Source organism: Chionomys nivalis, chromosome 2, assembly GCF_950005125.1.
Source record: "Chionomys nivalis chromosome 2, mChiNiv1.1, whole genome shotgun sequence".
Lineage (NCBI taxonomy): Eukaryota > Metazoa > Chordata > Mammalia > Rodentia > Cricetidae > Chionomys > Chionomys nivalis.
In genome coordinates, this window is record NC_080087.1 from 106,792,323 (window position 1) to 106,809,738 (window position 17,416).

The 17,416-nt window shown below is 44.7% G+C and overlaps 2 protein-coding genes across 3 annotated transcripts in view; one reads left to right on the forward strand and one right to left on the reverse strand.

Annotated features, from left to right (window-relative positions):
* Asb18 (ankyrin repeat and SOCS box containing 18) overlaps positions 1 to 17,416 on the forward strand; it is a 63,736-nt gene that overhangs the window by 24,299 nt on the left and 22,021 nt on the right. The window lies entirely within an intron of this gene.
* On the reverse strand, positions 8,898 to 9,296 carry LOC130869817 (40S ribosomal protein S12-like). Its single transcript, XM_057762265.1, has one exon. It carries the CDS (start codon positions 9,294 to 9,296, stop codon positions 8,898 to 8,900), a length of 399 nt encoding a protein of 132 aa, XP_057618248.1.

Sequence of the window (17,416 nt, forward strand, 5' to 3'; positions counted from 1 at the left end):
AGTCTCCAAGCTGGAGATTTTCTGAATCTGATCCCCAGTCCAGGACCTAGGTGCCCTAGTTTCCAAACCTGGGATTGTGACTCTAGTCCCCAGATCTGTCCCTAGTCTCCAGGCCCAGGATCCTACTCCCCACATCACAGAATCTGACCCTGGTCCCCAGGTTTAGGATTCTGACCCTAATCCCCAGGCCAGTGATCCTGACTCCCAGCTCCAGGCTAGGATCTTTAGGGCCCAAGGCAGGATAGTCCCCGGGCCATGAACCCCGCCCCATGGGCCGCTGGACCGTCCCCGACCCCGCCCCGCCAGCGCGCGCCCGGGCGGGTTAATTAGCGCTTGATTGCGAGCGCGCGGGGCGCCACGCCGCGGTAATGAGCCTCTGATCACGGCCTGCAAATGCGGCACTGAAGAATGCTAAAAGGCCACTGGCGGGGTTGGAAGCTGAAAAATTAGGGTTTTTAATGATAATTTTATGCAGAATAATTGTCACAGTGTGACATAAATGGTTAGCTCCTCGGGCGGGGGCTTCCGAGGCCCGCAAGGACTCCACCCGCCCGGGGTTGCGCTGCCTGGGGCCGGGAGCAAAGCCCTCCCCCATTCCCCACGCCAACCCCACCGCGACCTTGGTGCTGCTGTTAGGGTTTCCTGCCTGCGTTGTGTCTCCCAACATTTCATTTCAAATGTTCTAGTCCCTGCTCTTGCGTTATAATTGCTTGACTGTTTTCTGTTATGACGATAACATAAAATCACTTCCTTTCGTACTTGGATCTTGCTGGGGTCCGCTGTTCCCCACCTGCTCAAAGTTAGGGTTCTTCTGCCCCTAGAGGCACGTGCAGGAAGCAGGCAGAGATGTTAGCCATGGATTCAGAGTGGGGGTGTGTGTGTGCAAGAGGCCCAAAGCAGCAATACTACCACCCTGTGAAGGACATCAGTAAGTTGCACGTGTTTGAAAAGTCCAACAGTTTCTAAAATTTCGTTCTAATAGAACGTCCTATCTAGCTTCTTGCCCTCAACATAATTCTTCTGAGATACATCTGTGTTGTCCTGGGTTCATGCCTTCCCTTTTCATGCTGAGTAGTATTCCACGGTGTAGACATACCACAGTGTGTTTAACTCCTTCCTAACTGAACCCCTAAGGGAAGTAGTTCAGGTTCAGGCACTCACTGGCCTTTGTGAGGCTCTGGGTTCAATCCCTAGTTACTGCAAAATGATGATGATGGTAATGATGGTGATGATGATGATGATGATGATGATGATGATGATGATGATGGTGATGATGATGATGGTGATGATAATGATGATGATGATGGTGATGATGATGATGGTGATGATGATGATGGTAATGATGATGATGGTGATGATGACGATGGTGATGATGATGATGGTGATGATGATGATGGTGATGGTGATGATGATGATGATGGTGATGATGGTGATGTGATGATGATGATGATGGTGATGATGGTGATGATGATGGTGATGATGATGATGATGGTGATGATGACGATGGTGGTGATGATGATGGTGATGACGATGGTGATAATAATGAAAGACATTGTTTACAGTTTGAGGCTGTTGCAAACAACCTGAGTTTTGTGTCCTTTTATAAGCTTTTTAAAATTTTGGGTAAACCTAGGGTTACAATAGCTAGCGCATCTGATATGATTAAGAACTTAACTTTACCATGCTTGTTTGCAAAGTTATACATTACATTCCCCTCAGCAACAAGGGCATTTGAATTGCAGACATGTGGGCAGACACAGAGAAGTAAAAGCACCAAGGCTTCCGTTTGCATTTCCCCAATTACGCTATTTCCCAATTATATTGAACTTATTCACAGATACTTACGCCATACTTATCTGTCATCCGTATTTCTTCTCGAGTGAGCTCTGTGTTCAGATCCTTTGCCCAAATGTTCAATCCAGTCGTTTTCAGATTAAAACTTCGAGATCTCTTTATATATTGAGGGTGTGAGGCCCTCTTCACACCTGTGATTGGCACGCACCATCTCCCAGCCTCTACCTTCTGTTTTCTTCTCTTAATGTCTGTAAAGACTAGACACTCTTCATTTTGATAAAACTTAATTTGTCAGTTTCACTCTTTCAGGCTATTTGATCTAAAACTTCTTTGCCTGACCCAAGCCCACAAAGGTTTTCTACATTCTCATCTACAAACTTAAACCTTACAGTCCTACCTTTAAATCTGGATTCATTTTGCCCAGACTGCAACCACCTCGAGTTTTGAGGCCAAAGCAACCCCAGATACTTTGTCCTGCAGTTTCTCAGGAACAGGAATAGACAAGAGCACTCTAACCGTGTGAGAGGTTCCGCACTCAGAACATGGCTGCAGGAGTGTCTGGCTCTTTGCTGACAGCCTAACATAAATTAGATCCATTCCCACAGCCGTGAGCTCACAGCAGTCCTGTTTCTGATTAAATCAAACTTGCCAAACTTGCTACCTCTGAGGTCACAGTTCACTTCCTAGGTCCCCAACAATTGTCAGATGCAAAGCTGCTGGTTCCCCTGTCCTCTTTCTTCTGTCCTACAGCACCATGGGACCTGCTGTCATACACCAAGACAGCTGATCCAGAAAAATCTGTGACCCATTTTGAGTTATTTCTGAATATGGTATGAGGGGTGACCAAAGTGACTGGTGTGTGTGTGTGTGTGTGTGTGTGTGAGTGTTGTGAGAGTGTGTGTGAATGTGTGTGAGACTGTGAGTGTGTGTGTCTTTGCTTTCCCATATGGATACCAAAGTGTTCCAGCAGCGGTTCCTCTGGCTTCTTTCCCTTAGCATATTTCCTTGAGGCACACCCATGCTGTTGTGTACAGCCCATGCTGGGTAGAATTTCAGACCATGAAATGCTAGTTGGAAGGGTCCTCCATGAGGATAGCAGGGTGACCTACCGACACTTAGCTTCAGAAGTGCATCACCCCTTCTGGTGTCAAAGCCCCTTCCTTACTCTACTCTAACATGGCTTTGCATATTGTTCAAAAATCAATTAATCAGGACTGAGTAGATGCCCCTTCCGTAAAGTGCTTGCCTTGCAAGCATGAGGATTGGAGTTTGATCATCAGTAGTCATATTTAAATTTAAAATAAAAATCATATTTATTTTTCTTTAATTATTTATTTTATGTTTTTGTAATTATAACATAATCATGCAATTTTCTCCTTCCCTTTCCTCCCTCCAAGCTCTGGCATGCACTTATAATCCTGATACTGGGGGGGGGGGAGGCATATGGATGCCTGGTGTTTACTGGCTGAGCAAGCTAGCTTACTCGGTGGGTTCCAGGCCAATGAAAGACTCTATCCAGAAAAAAAGGGGGTTGGGGACAGTTCCTAGTCACCCGAGGCTGACCTCTGGCCTCCACAGACAACCACACACATACACAAATCAACTGGCTGTTCATATCTGAGGTCATTTATAGACTCTCATGGCAAGTACACACAAGATAAAACACAGTCTTACTGGTTTAAACCGTAACAGCAACACAAGCCATCTCACTGCCTAAGCACTGAGAGGAAGAGCTGCCCTGGGTGGCAGCTTCCCACAGTCCTCTTCTCAGATCCAAGAGATAAGTGCTGGCCATGTGAGGGAAAGGGTATCCCACCGCGAGCAACCAGATCTGGACTCGGCCTAAGCAGCTTCCGTCTGTAGCTCTAATCTAAAGGGAGCAAGAAAAGAAGCCCCATAGCTCCTCAGAACCCAGGAAGGGACAGGAACTTGCCCCATGATCGCCATTAGGGAGACAAGTGGCCTTGTGGTGGCGCCTCATGAGGATTCAAGAAGACAGTGGGGTATTCCACTAAGACTGTCTCAGCAGTCAGCCAATATGGCCACACACAAAGTGGTCAGGATGGAAGAGCCATCATCTCCCTTGTCTCTATTCTAGTTTATGGATCTATTCATCTATTTTTAGACCCATGCAACACTGTCTTGACTGTTACAACTGTGTAGTAGACCTTAAGATAAGAGTAAGCCCTCAAACGTATTTTCAGAGTTGCTTTTGGCTCTTACAGCTCATTTGTATGTTATTTGAATTTTAGGTTCAGCTGGGCACCTCCTACATGCTGCCTGCTGGGTTTGACTGGGGCTGCCCTGAGTATATACATCAGTTTGGAGAGAGTAAACACCATAAACAAATGTTTAAGTTTCCAACATATGGATATAATTCACCCTCCCGTTTATTTAGATCATGTTTTATTTCTCCCAAATGTGATTTGTAGTTTTCAGTGCATGGGGCTTGCAAATATTGTGTAAGATTTATTTCTGATTCAAATGTATGCACACACACATATATATGTATATATACATATATATATATATGTATGTATATTTGCTTGCTGGTTGACTTGAGAGGATACTGCTATATAGCTTGAGGTGGCTTCAAATTCATGATCTTCTTGCCTCTGCTATTTGAGAGCTGATCCCGAATGCCCACCAGGTCCACTGCCCTAGTTGACTTTGTCACCTTGACATGGCCTAGAGTCACCTGAGAAGAAACTCTCAATTGAGGGACTTCGCAGAGCACACTGGCTAGCAGGCATGCCTGTGGGTGCAGTCTTGACTGATAATCGATGCAGGAGAGCCAAGTCCACTGTGGGCAGCATCATCCCTAGGCAGGTGGCCCTGGTCTGCATGAGAAAGCCAGCCAAGCATGACCCTGCGGGGGCGGCAGCACAGAGCAACCCTCCAGAGTTTCTGCTTCAAGTTCTTACTTGAGTTCCTCCCCTGGCTTTCCTCCATGATGAACTATGACCTGGAAGAAACCTTACCCCACCCTATCCTGCTTGCTTTTGGTCAGTGGGTTTTATCACAGTTGCAGACAGGAAACTAGAACCCCCCTGTGACCAGCTAATTTCGTAGTTTTGATGCCAATGTGGGAGGTATTTTGATTTTGATTTCTGATCTTGTGCAGCTACCAGATGAAACTGTTTGTTTTGTGTGGCAACCTTGTAGCCTTCTGCCTCAGTGGGCTCCCTGGTTTGTAAAGGCTTTCATAAGTTCATGGGATCTCTAGGCGGGCGGTTATATCATCCGCCAGCAAGCTCGGTTCTGCTTCCTTTGCGGTCTGAATCCTCATTCTCACACTTACTTTGCTGACTGGAACCCCCAGTGCAGTTCTGGGGAGAACTGTTGAGGAGTCGCTTCTCCTTGTTCCTTGCCTTAGAGCATGGTATTTAATGTCTTGCACCATTCAGAAGTTCTTCTAGATTGCCTTTCTAAAAGACAAAGCACTCTTTTCTAGTCTTAGGTTGTTGAGAGTTTGTATTATATATATTGGGACACTGAGTTTTCTTAAATTTCTTTTCATGTATGAAAATGATCATATGACCTTGCTTTTGTCTCTTAACAATGATTTTCAGATGATACACCAACCTTGCTTTCCTAGGATTATTAACTACACTCCTGGATTATTATATGCAGATAGATAGATGATAGATAGATAGATAGATAGATAGATAGATAGATAGATAGATAGATAGATAGACAGACAGATGGTAGACAATAGGTAGGTAGATAATAACAGGTTTTAATTTGCTGTGATATTTTAAATGCCTACTCTTATTTTCATGAGAGATACTAGTTTATGGCTGTCTTACACCATCTTTTTTGCTTCTGATCTCATTGACCCTCTCTCATTCATGATATTAGAATTTGCCTGGCCCCATAAGTTGTTTGTGATTTCATTGACCTCTATTTTTTTGTTTTTTGGGCTTGTTTTTTGGTCTTCTCTCTATTATTTTTTGCTTTCCTTTCTTTCTTGCATTGAGTTTTATTTGCTTATCTTTTCTAATTTCTTTAAATTAAATTTTAATTTAATTTAATACATTTAATTAAATGTATGCTGTTGGTTTGAATATTATTTTCAAATGTAGGCTTTCAAATGTCCTCCTATATACTATCTTTACTATTATTTCACTAAGCCCTGATCTCACTGTGTAGCCCTGGATGGCCAGAACCTCTCCAAACCTTAAACTCACAAGATCCACGTGCCTCTGCCCCCCAGCTTAATCAAAGGTGTTTGGAAAATTTACTTTGCACAACTTTATAAATTCATTGAGACTTATTTTATAATCAAAAATATGTCTCTCATGGTAAATGCCCCGATGTCCTTTAAAAAAATGAATCTGCTTTTGGCAGTAGGGGGATTCAACACTCTAGGAAAGTCAAAGCAGCATCAGGTTCCCCAGGCCTGTTACTACTTCTGTGTATCTGATTCACCTTCTCCCTGGTTCAGATTACTGGAGGGAGTTAAACTCTCTACATGGGATGACTGTTGGCCTGAATGTATGCTTGTGTGCTACGTGTGTGCCATGCTAGAAAGGGGCATTGGATCTCCTGAGACTGGAGTTTCAGATGGTTGTGAGCCACCACGTGTGTGCTAGAAATTTACCCTGGGTTCTCTGAAAGAGGAGCCAGTGCTCTTAACCACTGAGCCATCTCTCTAGACCCAATGAAATGCCATTCTTAATCTTTAGTGATCTTTTTTGGTTTGTAGTCTACCGTTTCTGCTATTAAAAATAGCTACTTTAAAATGCTGAGAGCAGGAAGAATAGCCCTCCCTAGGGAAGATTCCCCAAGTGTTTATTCAATACCAAGTGGCTGGCCCTGAAGTCATATGTATACAGTAATTTTACATAGACTGAGCAGGTTATATTTACATATTTAGAACTCTCTCTCTCCCCCATGTATGTGAGCATGAGTGTGTGTGTGTGTGTGTGTGTGTGCGTAAAACAAGAATTAAAGAAAAAGAGATCATGAACTTACATTTGAGAGAGAGCGTGGAAGTGGATACATGAGAGAGATTGGAGTAAGAATGAGAAGAAAAATTATATAAGTACATTTTAATTTCAAACATTAAAAAGTAAAAGGAAATCATTTAAAATCGCTCCTTTGGCATCAGCATGGTTCTCTCTGGACTAGTGTTAGCATTTCACATCTCCTGAGCTCTGTTGCTGCTGTTAGCACAAGCAGACGACACATTTCAAGACTGGAGAGATGGCTCAGCAGTTAAGAGTGCTCACTGCTCTTGCAGAGAAATCTCACTCGGTCCCCAGAATCCACATGGTGGCTCATAACTGTCTTTAATTTCAGCCCCAGAGGACCCAGTGTCCTCTTCTCACCCTCAAGGGCACCTGGCATGAATGTAATGCACAGACAAGCATGCAGATACTCACACGCACACATGAAATTTAAATTAACTCTTTGGAAATGCATGTATTACCTCATAGTTTCTGGGGGTCAGGAGTCTGGCCATTGTTTTGTCAGTTTTTCTTTTCCCAGACCTTTCAAAAGACTGCACTGTAGTGAACACGAAGGTCTATGGTCTCATCTGAATGGCCAACCAGAGAAAATCTATGGACAACCCATGTAGTGGTTACTAGCAGAATCCAATGTCTTAAGAACTGTTGAGTTGGGAGGTCTCCATTCCTCACTGGCTGTTGATGAATTTAGTTCCTTGACGCCCCAGTCCATTCCTGCTGCTACAACAAAATCTCTTAGGTCAGGTAGTTGACAAATCACCCCTATTTATTTCCCCCATTTCTGAGGCTGAGAGGTCCAAGATGCAGCTCTAATGAGGGCTCCATCCTCTTCCAGCATTGGACTTTCCTGTTGTATAGTCATGTGGCATACAAGGGAGAAGAGATGGAAGCAATGAACTCACTTCCCTCGAGGACTTTTCTAAGCGCCACTTCTACCTGTGATGTCAGAGACCTTAAGATCTAATCGCTTCCTACCGTCCATCCATTTCTCTTCGTACTTTTCCATTGAGCATTGAATTTCAAGGTGAATCTTGGAGACACATAAAGACCTTTGCTACGTAGACCTTTCTAGAGTGGCAGCTTGCTTCATCCAAGTATGCTAGTTGAGAAGACAGAGTCTTCTAGCAAGGGAGAAGTCACAATTTACTTAACCTACTGTAGAAAAAAAAATCTTGTATCTTTTTCCATGAAGTATCTGTTAGAAGCAAGTCAAAAGTCTCATCCATGGTCAGGAGATAGAATAAAGGAAATATTGAAATAGGTGTTGACTGTCTGTTGAACCAGCCTTTCAAACTTTAACTGTTTGTTGATTTGTTTGTTGTTTGTTTGCAGACAGTCACACATATCCCGGCTAGCCTCAGATTCCTTATGTAGCCAAGAATAACTTTGAACTTCTGATTCTTTTGCCACCACCTCCCAACTGCTGAAATAATGTGCCTATGCCACCATGCCCAGCTTATGAGATAATGTACATATGACAGCATGCCCAGTATAGGAAGTTTTTTGTTTTTGAGACAGGGTCTCTCTATGTAGTCCTCGCTGTCCTGGAACTCACTATATAGACCAGGCTACCTTAAACTCAGAGATCCGCCTGCCTCTGCCTCCTGGATGCTGGGATTAAAGGCTCATGACATTTATCCCTTCTTGTTCTGTGTGCTATTGGAATCTTACACTTTACTTATATATTTAAGTCCCACAATGCATTGCTGTTGCTTTTTAACAGTTAATTATCTAACTAAATATGTTGAAATAATGCAACACAAGATTTTGTTTTTATTTATGTAGGTACTCTGTCTTTTTCATTGCTCTGTGGATATCCAGGATTTCATAAGTTCTCATTTTGCTTCTCCTCCAAGGACTTCCTTCAGCGGTTCTTGCACTGAGACTTGGCAGCTGGTGAGCGCTCTCAGTATTTGCTGTTTGAACATAGTTATTTATTTTGAGTGTTTGAAAGGCATCTATGCCGGTAAGGAATTCTGGGCCAATAACTTGGACTTTCTTCTTTCGCACTCCTTCCCATCTTCTATCTTCTTCCTTATCTTCCTCTTCTGCTTCTTCCCCTCCTTCTACCTGCACATTAGACACAGATCCACTGTCCTTTTTTTTTAATTAGCCAAATTTTGTATTTCTTCATTTCTTGCATTGAAGTAGTCTTTGCTTGACAACCTTGGCCTGAGATTCTTTGCCATAATCCTTAACCTCTACACAACCGCAACCAACCACTATCCGTGGTTTCCCGTCTTGATCAGTTCCACAGAGGCCTGCCCACCCCCAGAGTTTCCTGTTGTCATCAACCTTAGTTACGTGGATTTGGTGCTCAGCACAATGTGCCTCCAGGAACTCGACATACATAGGCTCATCACAGTTGAGTGCAAGCACACAAAGATGGACGTGGTGCTCATCTAAGGCTTTGGCAGCTTTGGGTAGGCCACGTGCTAAACCATCGTGGATTAGGACAGTCTTCAGCACCTCTTGTAGTGCAGTACTAACATCCATTACACCTCCAGCAGCAATGGCTTCCTCGGCCATGGCAGTGGATTAGGAGTGAGGCCGAAACTTGAACGCACCCCAGCCTCCGCCTTTGTGCGACTCGGAGGTGGTGGAGGAGAAAGCAATCCTCTGTCTCATAACCTGCATTCCTTCAGTAAGAAATCTGCCATCCCCCTGTCCAGATTCAGGAATTTCTATCTATTTCTCAATTTAAGCAATTGATAATACGTACTTATCAAGTTTAGAAATGTGTTGAGAACCGTGACTTCGTATGTCTCAGTAGACCTTCCATCGCAATGACAGACATCTTACGTAAACAACTTAGGGAATTCATTTGGGCTTATGGTGTCAAAAGCTTCTGGTTCACAGTGAGCTGACTCCACTGCTTTGGGTCTGAGGAGAGACAGAATCTCATGGCCACAGGAGCATGGTGGAGAAAGCCACTCTCCTCACTGGAAGCAGGGTTGATTCCTCTGGGTTCCTCTTTTGGTTCCACCCACTCTCCTGTTTTAAGTCCACGCTTACTGACTGGTTCCACCCACGTGCACAGCAAGTCTTCCCATCAGTTGTAAAATTGCTGTTATTTATTTTCTAGAGATCAAAACACTATTTCCATTTAATTGGGGGTTTTACTGTTCCTTCCCTTACTCTATACATTTGTAGATCATCTGTGACTTTTCAGTTGCTGAACTGTCCTTCATCAAGAACAAAATTCCAAAGTATAGCACGTTCCAGGAGGAAATATAATCTGTTTGATGATATTCCACGTGTAGTATTTACCCTACCCCAGACCTTTAAGGACACACACATATTATTTACTTACGTCTTATTCAGAATTAAGGTTAAAGAACTCAGATGCAGCAGAGTACCCTAGACTGGATCCTAATGCAGAACACGGATATGAAGTGGGAGAGCCAAATCCAATCACCACTTTTATTCCCGTTAGTTCATCAAATCATACCAACGTTAGTTCCCTAATGTGACATATGCCCCATGATAACCCAAGATCTTAACTTGAGGGAGAGCTAGCTAAAGGGGATTTGTGAGCTCTTTGCTCTGCCTCAACAACACTCCTGTGAATCTGAAATGAGGGTTAAATTAAAAGGTGGTTTCTTTTATAATATTTTACTAAGAATTGAGAATGCAGGACCTACTCAGAGCAGAAAATACTGCGATCCCTGAGAGCAGTCCTTATGATAAGCCAAGTTAGCATTTAGATCAAGGCCCTGAGATCTGGTACCGGCCAGTAGCGTTGCTCCGCCTCTGCATCAGACAGAAACCAGCTTCCTGCTTCCAGCTAGCTTTTAAGCACCACACAGGTCGAGGGCATGGTTTCATTTGTGCTCTGAACACATCTCAGTACAGAATGATGTTAGTTCAAATCTCCTTTCCTCTGCCTTCCTCTTGCTTCGTCTGAGTCATTTTCTCTTCTGTCTCTCTCTGTGGGAACTTTCCCTTTGACCACATACTTTGGGAGTCTTGTATCATGTAAATTGTTGGCTTGGGATATGGGGGAGGCAGTTTAAGTTTAATGACTGAACCAGAATTCCAGGCAGAACGATTAGAACCCCCCCACGGTGTCAATGATCGAGCTGAAAACACCGGCGGACTCCATTGCAATCTCTACAATAACGTAGGCCGCTACCTTGGAGGATAAAAAGTCAATAGATGTCAGAAAGGACTTGAGAGTGCGACCAGACTTTTCTGCTCCAAAAAGTCCTCTTCAAGGCGAGACTCTAAGGAGGTCTGGCTTCAGGGACTATAAACATTATCACTTTGACAACAAAGAGCTACTTTCTCCAGGGTCTTTTATACATAGTCAATTTTAGGTCATCCTTAATTTTTTTTTTTACCTCACAGTAGCAAGAAGGTCGCTGACCCACATACAGAGCCATTTCATCCCCTCGCTCTTCTAACAATGGTCCCCATACCAAGGGACCCAGCTCTGCCCCCATCCCCTTTCAGTCAGCAATTCTCCATGGGCACAGGACTTGAAAACCTTTGAGTCTCTGAGTTCTTGGGATTTAAAAAAAAAAAGTTATCTGTGCTTCCTTCCAACCAGCAAGCTTCAGAATTCGGAATTTCAGCACACGAAAAGGGATATGAGACCTTTAATCTGGTGGTTGTTTGAAGAGACTTTTTTTTTTCCAAAAAAGAAAAATCCCAGAAAAGTTCCTCTGTTCCCCGCCTTGCAGGCTGCATGCCAGCCTCGCCCTGTTTGTTACTGTCCCCCTTGACCCTAGCCACTCTTTTCTTTTTACCCTTAGCGATTAAAACCGCAGCCGACTTCTACAGTCCTGATTCTTGCTCTTGGCTCTACCTGTCTTTATCGCAGCAAAGTCAAGATGACTTGCTTTCTCCGCGACATACATTAATAAGAAGCACGCCGGCTCACTTTTTTGTTCCCAGGTGTGTCAGTTCAGCTAAGCGAAAGATAATTCATAAGTCAGAATCGGACCTGTGAATGCAGCTGATTGGGAGGGGCAGCCATCATTGAAGGGAATCATTAAGCAATTCTGCTCCAGTTCAAGCCTGGCAGGTGGGACTATCTAAGCAGAGGGAAACGGCAGGCAGGCATTCCTCGGTATCCACGCAGGGTTGGTGCCAGGATATCCATGGGTACCCAGAATGTGAGGATATAGGAAACACTCTCAAATTTTAACAGAAGTCACACACAACCTCCAGCGTACTTTAAATCACCCCCAGATCCTCAGAATGCCAAACACAAAGTAAATGCTGCGTAAACCCTCAGCATGCTGCGTTGCTTAGTGATGGGGGGGGAGATCTGCGCATGCTCAGAACAGATGTAATTTATGTTCAAATATTTGCAATCCACAATTGCTTCAATCTGTGGCTGTGGGACCTACACATAGGGAGAAGCCTCTGCACTCTTTCTCTGAAGTAAAATAACAAAGAAGCAAAGCTGCTCTGTCCAGGATTTCAGCGGGACGATGGTACAGACTCCCAGCTCCAACACCAACAGCCCCTACCCCCACTAGCCGCAGAAGCCTCGTCCACAGATTGTGATCCCGATATGCAATCCAGTCAGCATCCCGCTCCAGCTCCCATCAAGTAAACAGTAAGAAAGTCTCAGTTAACATAAATTTAAGGCGTCTTGGGGAATATTCAAAAAAGCAGGCTTAGGTTGCCCCACTTGGCTTGCTGTTCGGAGACCTCTGTCCTTCCGGAGTATTCTCAAGCGTTTTCTTTCCTAGAAGCTTCTTGACCCTGAAAGACATGACCATGCCTCATCTGAAGATTAGGAAACTGAGGCGCAGGATGGGCTGATGCTCCAGGGTGGTGACAAAGCCTCTCCAGTCCTGCCTGTGTCACAAAGTAGCTCCACTCATCCCCACAGTTACAATACAATCATGTTCCACCACAGGCTCCGCCCCCTTGAGGGCATCACTGGCGGGTGACCTCAGCTTTCTTCTTCTCCCTGTATTCCTTTATTTTCTGTGGCTGTGATAAAATGCCGACCAAAATCAACTTGAAAAGGAGTGAGTTTCCTTGGCTTAAAGGTCGCAATCCATCGTTGAAGGAAGTCAGGGTGGGAACTCAAGGCAGGAACCAAGAGTCAGGAACTGAGGCAGAGACCACGGAGAAACCCTGCTTACTGGCTTTCTCTCAGAGCTTTCTCTTCCTATACTACCCAGGACCCAGGTAGGCTGGGTCCTCCCACATCAATCATTAAATAAGAAAATGTCCCCATATGTTGTGTGATGTTTTATCCTTTGGACTCTTTAGGGGTCCCAAATAAATCACACACAGAGGCTTACTCTTAATTATAAATGCCCAACCTTAGATTGGCATGTTTCTTGCCAGCTTTTCTTGTCTTAAATTATCCTGACTACTTTTTGCCTCTGGGCTTTTATCTTTCTTAATTCTGTATGTCTTACTTTCCTTCTTACTCCGTGGCTGGCTGTGTGACCAGGTGGCTGGCCCCTGATGTCCTCCTCTCCTTGTTCTCTTGCTCCTCGTTCTTCTATTTATCCTCTCTGTCTGCCAGACCTTCCTGTTCTTGCTCCTGCCTCGCTATTGGCTGTTCAGCTCTTTATCAGGTGTTTTAGTCAGGTGTTTTAGTCAGACAAAGAATCACAGCTTCACAGAGTTAAACAAATGCAACATAAACAAAAGTCACACACCTGAAAATAATGTTTCCTAGCACCCATGGACTTGCCCAGAGGCCAGTCTGATGGCAGATTTTCTCAGTTGAGGTCTCCCTTCCAAGATGCCTTCACTCTATTTTGTATCAAGTGGGCAAAACTAAACAGTACCCTCCCAGGTAGCATCTTATCACCTAGAAACCAGGCCAAATTCAAGCTCTTACTTCTGAACCACAGCCTTGGGAGACACTTCATAAAAGGCACTGAACAGCACTGGCTGTCAAGGACATGTAAATTAAAACTGCAATAAAATAGTCTCCATTTCGTGCTGGTTACAATTCAAAACAAACAAAAACCTGGCAATGGCAAATGTTGGTGAGAAAGTGGAGAGTCTAGAACTTGCCTACACCACTTTTTGGGTGTGTGGAAATGATCCAATCTCTTTGGTAAACTGCCATTGTCTTATAAAATTAAATATGGACCCACCTGTTACCCGTCTCTCAGGAAAATGAGGACCCATGTCCACAGGGAGATGATTACAAAGATAGTCGTGGCTTTCTGAATACAGAATGATGAGAAAATCAAGGCACCCAAACATCTGCGAACACTAACAACAAGACTGTACTTAAAATGAGGAAGACTGCACACCTGAATACAACTCCATAAGAAAAACCAGCATGGTTTGCTTTGTGAGCAAAATGGCATGGGGGCAAAGATGGGCGCAAAACCATAACAGACACTCAGACAAAATTAAACAAAATTAAACAACGTGAGAGAAACCGGAATGGCAGCTGCCTATGGCAGCAATGGCTGAGCAACAGGCAGAGGCTGTTCTTGGGAACTGCGGATGACGTGCAGAACTTTGAGGCGGTGGATTCTTTCATCAACATCACTCCGGGGCAGTCGCAGGATCTATGTGTTCCCCTGCGTGTGGCTTTCACTTCAGAGCTCTTTCACCTCATCATCAGTTCCTCCCCACCCCTGTCTTCTTTCTCACCTCTCGCTCTGATGCCTTTGGCGCTCCTCTTCATCCAGAGTGTTGGCATCAAAGAAGGAGCAAAAGAATTGGGAGCGAGAATTGCTGTTTCTCTCCTTTGGAAGAAGGAACGCTAGAGAAGTTTCTAGAAGGTCAGAAGTTATCTGGTAGGCCTTGTGTGGGGGGAAAAAGCAGAGCCAATCTTTGCAAATTTTTTCCGCCCTACAGTGCCTCCATTTGCCAAGGCATGGGGGTCTGTAAACTAGGGACAGTTGGCCCACAGATATCACCACTCACTGCAGCCATCCAACACCAGAAAACACAGCTGCAGCCATGCCCAAGGGAGACCCTGATGCTGCAAATGGCCAAGCAGTTATGTCCTGCTTCCTCTGCCTTGAAGGCTGCTGGGAACCCTCATGCATCCCCAGAGAAAGAGGGAGGAAGGACAATGAAAAGGGCAGATAATAAGTCCCCAAAGAAGACCCTTGGCAGAAGGTCCAGAGAAATTAGGTGGAACTGTTCTTCCATTAGTCTAGGGGTGTGGTTTTCTGTCCTTCATGCCAAGCTGGCTGGGGATTCGGTCAGTGGGAGGTAACCTTTCCGTAGCAGCTTCACTGGAAGACAGAGCAGGGTTTTTCTCTCCTCTTCTCCTCAGAGTCCCACTCCCAAAGGCTGAACACACACAGCTTCCAGACAGTGCTTTCTGTCCAGACCCAGCCTTGAGGCTTCTGGTACTTTACCCAGGGCCCTGTTTGCTGCCCGGTTTTCACCATGCTCACTTCAAGAAGGGACATAGGCAGCACCATGATTCAACTTGACCAGTTTCTGAGCCCCACCATGCTCCTGGACACGATGCTTAACGTGTAGCCTTCTGCAAGACAGAGGAGGTCTCTCTCTTTAGAAAAAAAAAAAGGCAAATAAAGAACAATAAAATAAAACAAACAGAAAAAAGAAAAATCACAAGAAGCATACACACAGCCAGAGACACATGCCCACAGAGAAAACCCATAAAAACACAGAATCAGAAACCATCATATGTAAGCAAAAGACCAACAAGGTTTTTAAAATGCCCAAAGCATCATGAGACAAAAAAAAAAAAAAAAAACCCTCCCAAAATGAGTTCATTGTGAGTTGTCTACCAACCGCTTAAGTGTGGCTTATAGACCCAGTGAGACTCCACTAGAGAAAATTAATTTTTCCTTTGCAAGCAGTGATCAGTTTGAGATAGCTTTTTGGGTAGGGAAAGGGGATGATCATATCCGCTTCTCAGTGCTGGGACCCCATCTGGCTTGGTCCTGAGCAGACTCTGCCTGCAGCCATTGTCTGAGGGTTCATTTGTGTGTCTGTCCTGTTATGTCTGGAAGGCACTGTTCCTTGGTGTCCCCCATCCCCACTCACTCTTACAAGTCTTCCGCCCTTCCCTTCCACAAAGTTCCCCGAGCCCTGAAGGGAGAAGTTTGATGGAGATGTCCCATTTAGGATTTGGTGTTCCAAGATCTCTCACTCTCTCCACATCATCCAGCTGCGGTCTCTGTATTTGTTCCCACCTGCTGCAAAGGGATGCTTCCCTGATGATGGCTGAGCAAGACACTGATCTATGGGCATGGCAAAATGTCGTTAGGAGTTGTTTTATTGTTGCTTTATTTCTTTATGTAGAACATGTCGTATTTGGTTTTCCCAAGTCCATAAACCACCAATTGTCAGATTTGTGGTATACCTGAGCAGTTTCAGGCATGGGTTCCATCAATTATTTTTTCAAAGCTCAGTGTTCAGGGGAAGTGGATCAGTGGGTAAAGTGTCTGTCCCACAAGCACCTGGACCAAGTTAGGGTCCCCATCACCCGTATAAAAGCCAGATGTGGTGGCTTCTGTCTGTAACCCCAATGCTGGGAGCAACAGAGACGGATAGATTCCCACGGCTCACTGATCAGCCAACCCAGCCAATGAGTGAGCTCCATCTTTAGTGAGACCCTGTCTCCAAACGTAAGTGGCAGAGGAAGACACCTGCTGCTGACTTCTGGCTTCTACACACACAAACACACACACACACACACACACAAAAATTCTTAGTGGAGTTAGGGAATGTGCTCAGAGAACTCTCTGGCTCATCAAAGATACTAAACAAAATATAAAGACACACCTCTGGCAAGGAGGTAGTCTGATAAATTCATCAATTGGGCTATTTTATAGTTCATCACAAAGCAATTGCATAGCCATATGCACATCATAACACACAAATCTTAGCGGAGTAATCTGCCCCATACCTAGGCTGGATAGGACAGCTACTCCCAGGCTACCAACCCGTTAGGACATGACTGTATAGGCAACCTTAGCTGGGCATACAGACAGACCTAAGCATAGAAGAGACACAATAGAAACACTAGGTAACAGGAATCCTTAGTCCAGTATAATCCCCCAGGACAGCCATTGGACATGCATAAACATGGTCATGAAGCACCAATTTGGTACCCAATGGGAAGATGCAACAGAGAGGATGGTGTGACTGACAACTCGGAAGACAAATGGAACAATCTAGAACTCTGCTCTGCCACTTCCTGGCTACATGACTTTCTGGAAGTCACTGGTCTTCTAAGGCTCATGAATGCAATACTGAGTCATGGCAGTGAATAAATAAAATTAAAACAAACAAAAAACCAAGTACATGGGCCAGCAAGGTGACTCACAGGTAGAAAAGGCACTTGTCACTCAAGTCTGTTAACGTGAGTTCCATTCTGAGGACACACATAAAGGAGGAATGAGATCACTGACTCTACAGAGGTGTCCTCTGGCCTCCACATGCATACCCTGGCACATGTATATGTGCACACACACACACACACACACACACACACTTACAACGATAAAATCAGTAAAATATTAAAAGAAAAAACCAAAATGCTGAAGATGCCAAAAGGCCTTCCAACTTAGGTACCACGCGAAGGGCTTTGCGGAAGCATAGTGACCGTGAGGCACAGATGAGGACGGTCTAGATGGCCTAGATGGAACGTGCAGGGATCGTGGAGGCTGAGCAGGCAGGCAAGGCAGGGCACAGGTGAGCGAAGAAGAGGTGGGAAGTGG